General features: G+C 38.4%; 1 protein-coding gene across 4 annotated transcripts in view; it reads left to right on the forward strand.

Moving 5' to 3' along the window:
- The window catches only part of ptprfb (protein tyrosine phosphatase receptor type Fb), a 211,200-nt gene that overhangs the window by 127,497 nt on the left and 70,649 nt on the right, over nucleotides 1-13,054 (forward strand). For all 4 annotated transcript variants that reach the window (XM_081375456.1, XM_081375457.1, XM_081375459.1 and 1 more), the window contains exons 6-8: nucleotides 5,159-5,269; nucleotides 10,822-11,091; nucleotides 12,003-12,584. In XM_081375456.1, the coding sequence (XP_081231582.1) occupies nucleotides 5,159-5,269; nucleotides 10,822-11,091; nucleotides 12,003-12,584 (963 nt within the window). The remainder of the gene's footprint in view (nucleotides 1-5,158; nucleotides 5,270-10,821; nucleotides 11,092-12,002; nucleotides 12,585-13,054) is intronic.

Below are 13,054 nucleotides of genomic sequence, written 5' to 3' on the forward strand. Positions count from 1 at the left end.
TGAAAACAGCTTGCCAGACTCACATTGCTTGGTTGCCAAACTGCTTGCCTTTAAAACTGCATGCCAAAGTCACATTTAAATAAAACATATCAAATCAGCAGCAAATTTTGACATTGTAGTTATGTTGTTTTTTATGCTCAAATAGCATTAAAAAACATATATCTCAGGTTTCAATGGGAACCGTAGCGTCTAACAGTGATGTGCAGTGACACAATGACATTTCCAACTGACGATTGGCTCTTTTATTTAGAAGGTGGGACTTCCATTATTAGATCCACCATATTGCGTGTTGCAGTTTTTCCCATTCATAGCAGTACACCACTGCACACCACTGTGTTTGCCTATGTATTGTTTTAGGCTGCTGTTGAAATAAGCAAGACTTTGGCTTTTCTAAAAGCTAATGCTAATAAAAATGCTAATGGTGCGCACAAGTTATTAAATAACAAGTAATTAAATGCCGTTTATGGCATTTCATGTTGACTTAAATCCACGTGTACAGAATTGTTGCTAGCTGTTTCTGCTATTCTCACACCAAACTTGTCGCCTTAACCTGCCATGGTCCTGTGATTTTCTGGACAATGCTGTGAACAAAAAATAACAAAAAAGTAGACATTGATTGTTTCCCTAAGCTCTGCAAATTGTCCTTAAAGCATCAGGTTTGGCAGGCACCTAAATTATCTCAGAATTCTACCACAAAGAAAAATATGCCCTCGGATCTTTTTTTTTTTTTCTTTTTTTTTTTTTTTTTTTTTTTGAGCTAATTCTGTTGCACCAGACAGCCAACATTCAACTAATCTTCGGAGAGCAGTAGTCTGGCTCAACTTGATTCCTTTCTGTTTAATTAAGCTTACTTTCATTTGATTCCCTCCCTTTTGTTTTCCTTATCTCTCTTTGTCTATCTCTCTCGTCTACTAACACTTCTCTTCAATCTTGTTTGCATTCAATTTACTTCACCTAGGGGGTTCGCCGATACGAGGTAAGACAGCTGGAATGTGTCTCACGAAACGTCTCCTCCATTACCCGTCTCATCACCACCACTGTCATTTCCTGCTTGTTCAGTACATATTCAACCTTTGTCCCGGCATTCAACCTGTCTGTGTTCTGATGTCTATATCTAACCAATTTAACAGAAATAGATAATACTGTTCAAAAGTTTGGAATCAGTGAGAATTTTTAGTTTTTGAAAGAAACTAATTATTTTATTCACCAAGGATGCATTCAATTGATCAAAAGTGACGGTAAGGCCATTTGTAATGTTACAGAGGATTTCTATTTCAATTTCATATGAATTTACAATTCATCAAAGAATCCTGAAAAAATGTATCAAGGTTTCCACAAAAAAAGATTCTGCAAAACTGGTAACATTTTCATTAAAAAGAAATGTTTCTTGAGCAGCAAATCAGCATATTAGAATCAATGATTTCTGAAGGATCACGTGAAGACAGTAGAAAACATAGACATAGAAAACGGTTATTTTAAATTGTAATATTTCAAAATATGAATGTTTTCTATTGTATTTTTGATCAAATAAATGCAGCCTTCTCTCAAAGACATCTTGTTGACCCCCAATTTTTGAACAGTAGTGTATTTATTACTAAAAAGTGTGCATTATTTTGGAGGCGGTTCACTTACTTATATTATAGGAATAATTCATGAAAATTCTGTGATCATGTACAAACCCTCATGTCACTCCAAACCAGTGGAACATAAAATTTGAGATTTTGAAGAATGTCTTGGTCGCCATTTTACATGCAGTAAAAATGAATGGGGATAGGAACTTTCGAGATTCATTGTTTACTGCAAAGAAATTCATTCTTCAAAATATCTTCTTTTCTGTTCCACAGAATTATGTTTCAAATTCATACAGGTTTGGAATGACATGAGGGTGAGTAAATTATGACAGAGTTTTCATTTTTAGATGAGCTATACTTTGGATGAGGGGACGATATTGGACTCTTGCTAGTTATTGTGTCGTGCATTTGTTGTGAATATTTTGAGGCCAGAGTCTTATTAAAGTTATGCTACGAGTTTGGTTTTAAGACTGAAGGCCGTCTTTAGAATCTCCAGAGTGTCTCTCTCACATTCCAGTTGGGCTGTAATGAAATTGAAATGATTGAATTTGCATACTACTTATGCTAAAATGAGTATGTATGGGAAATGAGGGCACGGCCCTGATTGTTAAGATGGAGCATTCGATCAATCACACAGTCGCTCTCAGTTCTGAATGAAACATGAATTTCAGAAACACACTTGCTAGAGGCGAGTACTTGACAAATCCGCCATTACCCTACTTCACTTGGTTGGCAATATCAGTGGTCTTAGGACCCCTGGAGTTTGACTGTAAAAAGAAGTCGAAAAGAAGAGGAAAAGTGTATGGCGCATAACAAAGGTCTGTTTGTTACCCAGCTCACCTCAGGTTTTGAATCAGGAAGTACGTCTGGCTCGCTTGAGGAGAAATAAGCTGACACTGCCTTATGTTTCCCGAGTGGTTGCTGATTTTTACTGGCTGAAATCTCAGTGTTCGTGGGCCTGATATTTAATTTATCTGGCTCGCAACAACAGGTCTTTGTGTTCAATTCATCTCAGTCAGCTCATTGTTTTGTATCTCCTTTATCAATAAGGGACATGTATGCTCTTCATTACAATTCCATGTCCTCATCAAGACGCACAGTTTGTCCCGCAGTGTATTCATTTGTTTCAAAAATGCATGTCTCCGTGTGGCATACTTCATCTCCGTTTGAAATAAAGGGATAGTTCTCCCAGAAATGAAAAAAACTGTCATCATTTAGGTCGAGAAAATGACAGAATTTTTATTTTGGGGTGAACTATCCGTTTAACATACTGTATCATGTCATACCGAACACTTTGAATGCATTGATGGTTAAAAAAGATTATAATTGTTTTGTGTCTGTAACTGTCAAAGATGTTAAAGGCATGCTTTAAAATAAGAAAATAAAAAATGTATTAAATTCACATAATTGCGAATGAAAGTGTGATTTTCACATTCCTCCTTTGATTTAGATGGGATTTAATATTATTTTTCTTTATTGTGGTCCCTTTACTTTACAATATGGCACCATCAATCAGATGTGTTGTCAGGACTGAGGGGTGATGGCAATCAGTGCTGAGCAATCTCCGAATTGATTAGTAATTTGCTGCTTGTCAGTGTAGGGAACACCACCAATCCGTTTTCCTTGAACTTGGAGATTGGGCAAGGTTAGTGGTGCATGTTATTTCTTCCCTGCAGCACTGGGATGCTGGGAAGAAGTCAGGGGTAAACAGCAGGTGATAACCTATGCTATGGTGGTACAGCACTGCCAGAGTTAAATATGTGTGCTTTTGCTAGATTAAGAGCCTGGCAGAGTCTTGTCGAAGCAAACACCGTATCTGTGGTTAGGACACCTGGATTGATTTTTTATTTGATGTTCCTGCCCATGTCAAAATGGGTAGATATAAAGTATCTGCCGCACTAAATGTTGTTTCACATTATTGAGAGATTTGCCTCCTTTTGTGTTCTGAAGTGATATCTTCAATGAATGAATGCACTGCTGGTCAAAAGTTTGGAATGGAATTGAAATGTTTTTGTTGAGTCTCTTTTGTTCACCAAAGCTGCATTATTCCATTATAAATACAGTAAAAACAGTAATATTTTGAATATATTTGTACAATATAAATAACTGTTTTGTATTTTTATATATTTCCAAATGTAATGTTTCTCTGTCATGGCAAAGTAAAAAAAAAAAATATAAATTGTATTGGATTTTTATAGAATTTCTATTAAAGGTTATCAGTATTGAAAACATTTTACTGATTTTTTTTTTTTTTCTCCCAGGATTCTTTGATTAGAAAGTCCATAAGAACAGCATGTAACATTATAAATGTCTTTACTGACACTTGATCAATTTAATGCATCATTTCTGAATAAAAGTATTTAATGATAGTATATCACAGTTTCCACAAAAATATTACACAACTGAACTGTTCAACATTAATAAGAAATGTTTCTTGAGCAGTAAATCAGTCAGTATGATTTCTGAATGATCACGCGACACTGAAGACTGGAGTAATGATGCTGAAAATTGAGCTTTGCGTCACAAATAAAAAAAAAGTTATTTTAAATGATAGTAATATTTCACAATATTGCTGTTTTTATTGGGAACCACGTGTTCATTTTCTCGTATTTGAGGCGTGGTTTACGAATGCCCAGAGCCGTTTATTGGGCGCTATGAATGTCTATCAAATGCGCCTGTACGTAGCTCATAGCCAATCGCTTCAATTATACCAGATGACGTATGTAGAGTGACAGAAATTCGACGAGGAAAAAGACGATGGGTCAAAGATTTATTTGTACACGATGGCGTTTAGCGAATATTACCGTTTGTGCAAGATAAACATGAGGGTAGAAGGTAACGTCGAGTCTGATGCCATTTTGGATCCATAGATATAAACAAACTGCTTCGGTGTCGTCATCGTCTTGCTGCTCCCTCCCCGTTCTGTGATTGGTTCCCTTTTTCAGGGGAAAATTTGGTCCATGGTGTCCAGACTGCCTAGCAGCGTGAATAAAATCGCGCTGCGAGCAAGGCAGTATGGGGAAACCCAGGCTAGTTTTTACTGTATTTTTGATCAAATAAATACAGCCTTGGTGAGCATTCAAATAAATCTTAATTATTCCAACGTTTTGACCAGCAGTGTATGTGTTAAAAGACTAATTAAATATTGTCCTCATGTAACCTTATGAAGCACAGTTTTTATCTATAGTGACCAGACAGGCTGCGTAGTTTTGTGTGCTATTGATGTTTTATTCTGGTATAAATATGCCACAGCAGTAATAAAGTCATGTGCTGTAGTGTAATTGGCTCCGAGTCAATGACATTAATATCCCGAAAGCTTTTCCTAATGACAGTGAAAGGCAAATATGTTAAGCTGTAGACTCCTTCAACCTGCAAAATCAGCTTTATGCATGTCTTAGGCAGCATTCTCGGCCAATAAACTATATACACAGTGGAACAGGTCTGACATTTAAACAGGGAGTGTTTACTGATTGTTTGCAGTGAAAGTTTGTGGTTTGTTGGGGAAAGTTGCGTCAGGGGATTCATAATCGTGTTCGTAAATCAAAGAGGTGACTTTTACCCTTGTTTTTTTTTCTCCTTTTCTTCAGGAGCTCTGCAGATTGAAAACAGCGAGGAATCAGACCAGGGCAAGTACGAATGTGTAGCTATGAACAGCGCCGGGACGCGCTACTCTGCCCCCGCCAATCTCTACGTGCGAGGTAAGAGACACGCTCCAGGTGCCGCCCCTATCAAAACAACTTCCTTAACAATGCTTCACACCTTTGTTTAGACCATGTTGCAATTTTGTTTTGACTTCCACATGTGTTGAACTTTGCCTGGCATTTCAGAGCCAAGATAAACTAAAGTTTGTTGAACAAAATTGTGCAGAGAAAAAACAAACATTCCCTACTCTGTTTTGATTTCATAGCAACTGAAGCACAGGTAAACATGCATATTTCTTAAAGTATTTGTTATGAGAGCGAAAAGACAAAAAGGGTTAACCGAAGGTTAGTGCCACGGAAGACACCTGCAGTATTAATATGTGGATTTAAAGGTATAATGGTGTGGAGGCATTGTCTGTGAAACAGAACTCTGGGAGTGCTGTTGTTATGAGTGTCAACCCCTTCAGCTCTTTCCATGCAGGTAATAACAGGGAGCTTATGGCTGGCTGCCAGTATGGCCTCCAGCTAGTGACGTTACGGTGCCACCCAGTAATTGTCACGCAAGAAGTGAAGACTAAGCCTTCTCATGCTTCCTGTAAAAACAAACGGCCAAAAATGTTATATACAATGGGATTAAACTGCAACGTCATCGTACGACTCAATCACACAAGGTTGCTATGAGTTGCGTCTAAACACATTGAGTATAAAGGGGTTAAATTGTATTTTGCATTAAAAAGGATGCCTGTTTGTAGGAACATTTAAGGGTATGCTTACATGACATCGATGTCTTAAAAACCGAAAAGTTTTTCCTTCCCATTTTCAGCATAAAGATGACAACGTGGTCAAAACGATCCCCGTTCACACGGATCCACGGAAAGATTAAAAGCGCTGTATTTATGCATGTCAGGGCTGCAGTTGCGATGTCATTTTGTAAATAAGCACTACTCGCCTATAGACTGAACACGTAATACGCATGCACATTACATCATCGTTTTCACAAATTCGCGTTTTTGTAGTTTACACAGAGACGATATCGTTTTAAAAAAACGTGCACTTTGAAACCCATTTTCAAAAGTTTGCGCTTTCAGGCCCCCAAAACGCCACTGTCGTGTAAATAAATGGCCAAAACGCATGAAACGGTTTCCGCTTTTAGTTGAAAACAGTGTCATGTAAAATATGTTTTGCATTTTGAGATTATTTTTATGATAATTAAACACGTTTCTTTTTTTTTTCATTACATAAGAATCTAATAGCCGAGAATAATGCGGTCATTTTTACTTTATTTATAATCAGCCTAAATTTTTTGTTAAAATTATATATTGTCTTTTTATTTATTTATTAAATTCTCTAATACATTGCCTTTAAATGATATATTGTATTTTTATTGATGAAATAGCCTACTGCTTATAAATGATATTATTTATAGTATATTAATGAATAATGCTACTATTTATAGTATATCACCCCCCCCCCCCATCATTTATAGTATATTGCTATTACTATTCCTAATAAGCTTCATTGTCTTTATACAAAATGTAATTTTCTTGCTATTTTCTTTTGATTTGGGGGTGAAAGAAGAGCCACACTTGTTCTTGACAGTTTTTTGAAAAATCCCTCATGGAGTTAAATGAATATTTATAATTTGTTAATCAATCTGCTTGACCTCACATTTCACTACAAAGCAACGTAACGTGCACAGCCAAAATAATAATAACAAAAACAGGACCTTCTGAACCTATACCAACAACTAACTTCCTCAGAGTTGACAGGTGCATAATGGGTCGCCTTTATCCATCTGTCCATCACAGACTGGGTGTGGGTGCTTGTTTTTCAAAGCGTCTCTGTAAAACGGCTAATCATACTTTTCTCTTCAAGGGCGTTCAGCACAGTATCCTGCTCCCATTCCTCAGCCGCCCATCCTCGCTCATTTATCTGCTCACGCTAGATGAGTTGGGTGTCTAAGACTGCCAGCCTGTCAGTGGATCTATGTATTCAATAGCTGCTTCCCTTTTCCTGGTCCTCAGCACTTTTCTGGGAGCTGTCTGAATGCTCTATGACTCTCTCTCTCTCTCTCTCTCTCTCTGTCCATCTGTCTGACAGAAGACTATATAACCTGGGAGAATCGCAGTCATGTATACTGGCTGTATATGTGAATGCTCATTTGTCAGCCACTTATTCCATAGTGAAAAGTTGTCAACCACTGTCTGCTCTCTTTCCTCTGCTCCTGAAACTGACAACAAATCAAATAGAGTGAAGTGATCGCACACTTCATAACCGCCTATCTGTTTATTATATCTTGTGTGAATGGGTCCACTTACCTTTGTTCAATATTTAAGGAAGATAAATGCTAATATCGCTAATGCACACCATTGTATTGTATAGTGTTACCTTGGCATGCTTAACAAGCCTTTAACTGACATCATCATCTTTCATGTGTCAAGTTTGTGGCACATTATGACCTAAGGCTCTTTTAGATGATCTCAGTGGCCTTGTCTGCCTCACTGGAGATATGGAAACGTATGCTCACATGCATACAGAGACAGCTGTCAGAAAATGTTCAATCATTCTGAATTGTCTGTATAGTATGGCAGTAAAGTTACTCCTCCAACATATGTTAGGAAAATGTTAATAATATGTCAGTCATCCTGTGCTGTTCTTTTGGAAGTCTGTTAAAAACAAGCAAAAAAAGTTGGAAAAACTTCTAAGTTGACTAATACTTAATATCTTAATATTATCTATTGACTATATCTTAGAAAAGGCTTTATGTGTCACAGTGACATTTTATAATAATATTTATATTTTAAACTTTATCTCACAATTAAACTGGTCCCCATGCATTATTTGTTCCATATAGAAAAGATTTAAAAAGTTTGGTGTCAGTAAGATGTTTAATGTTTTTTGAAAGAAGAGTCACTATGCTCAAGATGCTTACCATGGCTACATTTATTTCATACAGTAAAAACAGTAATATTGTGAAATATGATTCCAATTTAAAAGAACTGTTTGCTATTTTAATATATATGTAAATGTAATTTATTCTTGATATTCTTATTAGTATTGAATTTTCAGCAGCCAATCTTTAGTCACATGATCCTTGAGAAATCATTCTAATTTAATTTGAAGAAACATTTCTTGGCTTATTTGAAATATAATTTTTTTAACTTTATCAATGTCTTAACTGTCACTTTTGGTCAATTTTAATGAATACTTTTAATTTTAGTAAAAATAATAATAATAATAATGACCCCAGCTTTTAAATGGTATATTAAAATTGAGTAACGTTGAGTAATTAAGCCATGTTCACACAGCAGCAAAATATGATTGTCAGTTTTGTTTTAGAGTGTTAAATATAGTTACATGCAAAGTTATAAACTAGATGGACAACCGCTTTCTATAACCAAACTTAGTCCCTTAAATTAATGTCTACCATTAACCGTTATCAATGTGATTGTGTTCCCTGTAGACATCATACATGCAGTGATAAATTCCTTACATTTATGTTTAAGCAAATGTATTGCTTAATAAACAGGCCTGTATTTACCTTTAACATTTAACAACCTACAGTATGAGATATGGTGGAGTATAGGCTATACAAATCTAACTTAAGTGTGTGTCTCTGTCTTTATTCAGTTTTCCATTGCATTTTCTAACCACCATGAAATTATACAAATGTTTTTCCCTGTTCTCTTGTCTCACATTTGTCTCTGTCTTTCAATTTCATCTCCTTCATATCACCTGGTCAAACTCTCACCTCATCACTTAGACCCTCGAGGAGGTTGGTTCTTTTCAATCTTAACCGCTTCTTGCAGACCTCAATCTGGATCCCTCTTTAATCAGAGACCCTTGTTATCAATCCCACTCCCTCTGCTATGCTGCCCTGCTATAAAACCTGTGTTATCAGGCTGAATGTGTTGTGTCAGATGACTTGCATGAGCCTGGAATAAAAGGGATAGCGGTTCATTGTTAATTAGTCCAAACTAGTTTTAATCTGTTAAACATCCCCGTTAAACTTGACAAACAATCACCTGTAATTATATTTTTAATTATTTAATTTATCTTTTTTTTTTGTCAGGTTTGAGTGTCCATTTTATCCCACAATGCATGTATGGTTTGACTCATGATAAAGGCTCCTGTAACCAACCTGTTCCCTGTTACCTGAAACATTATAATATAAACATCATCAGTGTTTATTTTGATAGTAATACACCTCTGTTGTATTACCCGCACCGAATTTCCATTCTTATCCTTCAAATCATCGTCACCGTATGTCCATTTCCACAGTTAGTGTCAGACTTCCAGGGAAATCAATAAAGTGAATATTTGTATTTCTTAGACATGCTACTGCCACTGTAATTTCTTTGCAACAGTGGACTTGGAGTACTTTGAATTTTACATAGCCTAATTCAAAGAAAAAATGCTCAAGAGTCTATCGTTTTTCCTTTACAATGCAAACATAATGAGGAGAATAACAAGCTTGGTCGCAGTGTCTATCTGAAAATAAAATGAGAGAACGAAGTCGAGAATCCAATTTCAGGAAGACCTGTGCAAAAACCAATTATTGCCTATGCCATTTCTCCATAGACAGACATGAGGCAGCGGGTCATTAACACAAATTGGAAGAGTCTGTTTAATGTGCTGTGGTTTTATACTCCTATTTTGAGAGAATAGGAGAGAAAAGTCTCTCCAGTTTGTGCTGCTTGTAAATAGTTCAGCATTAGTATCTACCACCATCTTTGATTCTGAGCAATACATTATAGAGAGTGAAATGCATTACTAGTATTTGCATGGATAAAAGAATTTCCTTTAAAAATGTTCTCATGCTGATCCTTGTGGATTAGTTCCTCGTACTCCAAGAGCCTCACGCATTCGAGTCCGTTTAGGTCAAGACTGGTTTGAATTCCGTTCAGCCCCCACATTGATAGTTCACTTCTCTCCTCCCCATCTCTGCACAGTGTCAGCAGGCTCCTTTTCGTCTCCATGGGAACCTCTTTTAATGTCAGGTTTATCTGCATATCAGAGGCTCACAAAGAGAGGGCCCTGCGAACAATACATCTCCCACAAGGTCTCAGACAGGTTCCCGAATCCAGGCAGGACTGAGCAACAACAGACCAGGGTCTCACTGCCACCAGGCGATAAACTGACAGAGAAAACTCTACATCCTGCAATTTCTCAGCGAGGATGATTTTTTTTTCTTCAAATCCACAATTTAATAAAGCTCCCCTTTGGCATGAATTTTAATGTCTCACTCTATAAGAAATACCATTACGATGCCTTGTTCACCTTTCCTCCGGCATGTATTGGTTTATCGCCCCTTTCTGCACATATGTGTGAGCCATAGTATTGACTTCCTGCCTCCAGTTGTTAAGCTTCAGGCTTTAACAAATGGAAAAAGTGGCAGCCCGGCCTTTGAAGGGAATTTGTTTGACCTGTCAGCTCGACTTCATGTTAGTTTGTTCATGTTAGTGATATAGTCCTAGTATTTACACTAGAGATGTAGTAATCACAATAGATTTCCCCGTGTATGGTTTTTGTATTAAAAGTTGACATAAAAGTACTACAATATCACACATGCTGAGTCTCACACCACATTTTCTTCTTCGTTCCGGTAGTACGAAGAGTGCCTCCCCGTTTCTCCATCCCACCCACCAATCACGAGGTTATGCCAGGGGGCAGTGTCAACCTCACCTGTGTGGCAGTGGGTGCCCCCATGCCCTACGTCAAATGGATGACTGGTGATGTGGAGCTCACCAAGGATGAGGAGATGCCCGTGGGGCGCAATGTCCTGGAGCTCAACAACATCCGTCAGTCGACCAACTACACATGCGTAGCTATCTCATCCCTCGGTATGATTGAGGCAACCGCACAAGTTTCTGTCAAAGGTAAGATCCTCAAATGACCGCTCTATCCACTTGTGAGCTGCACAAAAATAGTAGGAATATTTTGCAGTAATAGCCTAGGTATGCTTCATTTTCCACGCTCTGCTCCTTCTTGCATCTTGTTGAGTGTGCAAGCCATTAAAAGTACACTTCATTGATGTGAGCCAGTACATCAGCGGACTGTGCTGATGACGAAAATTACGTCAATTGGACTGTTTCCAAGACAAGGGAAGTGTACTTTCGGCTTTAGACCAAGAACATGTATTAATAACATAAATAAGGTCCATTTAGTCGATTTTCTTAGGTTTAAAGATTATATAGACACTGTTATTTTACCCAAGACCCTGAATAGGTTGTCAGAGAACAGAAAAAGTTATTTTCTATCTGCAACCCCAAGGTTCTGACCAGCTGTATGGTACGCTTGGCTAATGCACACAAAGAAAAAACATGGACACTTGTTCTCTGTTGACTGAGCTTTAGGGACTTCCCGCGTTTTTACTGTGGGCTCTGAAAAAATGAAAGGCTTTAGATTATTCTGAGCATGTGTTTACCCAGACCAGATGTCTGGAGCTGTATCAGTGTGGCTGGTCCCACCAGACAACGGCGAGCCCTGCCAGACTTCGTTCCTCGTCATCGTGGCTGCCTCTATTGATTGCACTTTGCACTTCACCAATCAATATGGACTTGGAGAATGTCACCGACATTTATCTGGAGTCCAGCCACAAATCTTAAAGACACAATGATGAGGCGGCACGGCCTGCCTTTCTGTGAATAACCAGAATGCAGGCCTTTCTTCTTTCTCTCGCTGTCTTGCATTGCACGCCTTTCTCTATTTTAGGAGTGTACCGTGTAGGCAGCTTAGCCTACATAAACTGTCATCCATTTAATTTTCTTTCTTATTGTCTACTTCTCAGCTCTCCCAAAGCCTCCTACATCTCTCATTGTGACGGAAACCACAGCTACGAGTGTTACCCTGACATGGGACTCTGGAAACCCTGAACCTGTGTCTTACTACATTATCCAGTACCGGGCCAAGACCTCGGACACCAACTTCCAAGAAGTGGACGGTGTTGCCACCACACGTTACAGCATTGGTGGTCTCAGCCCTTATTCCGAGTATGAGTTCCGTGTAATGGCGGTCAACAACATCGGCCGTGGGCCACCCAGTGACCCGGTTGAGACGCGAACGGGTGAGCAGGCGCCTTCCTCCCCACCTCTGCACGTCCAGGCACGTATGCTGAGTGCCAGCACCATGTTGGTGCAGTGGGAACCGCCGGAGGAACCTAATGGTCAGATTAGAGGCTATCGAATCTACTACACATCTGAACTGGACGCTCCTCTCAGTGCTTGGCAGAAACACAACACGGACGACAGCCGTCTCACCACAATCTCGAGCCTGACCACCGACATTACCTATAGCCTGCGTGTCCTGGGCTTCACATCTGTAGGGGACGGGCCCCCATCTGATGTGTTGCAGGTCAAGACACAGCAAGGAGGTGAATTTTTGGGAATAGTGAATAATACATCAGTATTTATACATAGGGCTGGGTAAAAATCAATCATGATGTCAAATGCAGTAACATATTGTATGAACAGTGTAGCGGTCCGATTCATGAACTCCATGAAATGACTCCCATTCCGATTCATGAACAACACATGACTCCGATTCATGAACTCCATGAAATGACTCCCATTCCGATTCATGAACAACACATGACTCCGATTCATGAACTCCATGAAATGACTCCCATTCCGATTCATGAACAACACATGACTCCGATTCATGAACTCCATGAAATGACTCCCATTCCGATTCATGAACAACACATGACTCCGATTCATGAACTCCATGAAGTGACTCTCATGAGCCAGTTATTTTTAGTTAATAAAAACATACAGTATGACAGGTATAGGCTGATTCACAAACAAATGACTCTCACAAATGAATCTTTTTAACAAATGGTTC

Source organism: Scardinius erythrophthalmus (assembly GCF_964197995.2).
Source record: "Scardinius erythrophthalmus genome assembly, chromosome: 9".
Classification (NCBI taxonomy): domain Eukaryota; kingdom Metazoa; phylum Chordata; class Actinopteri; order Cypriniformes; family Leuciscidae; genus Scardinius; species Scardinius erythrophthalmus.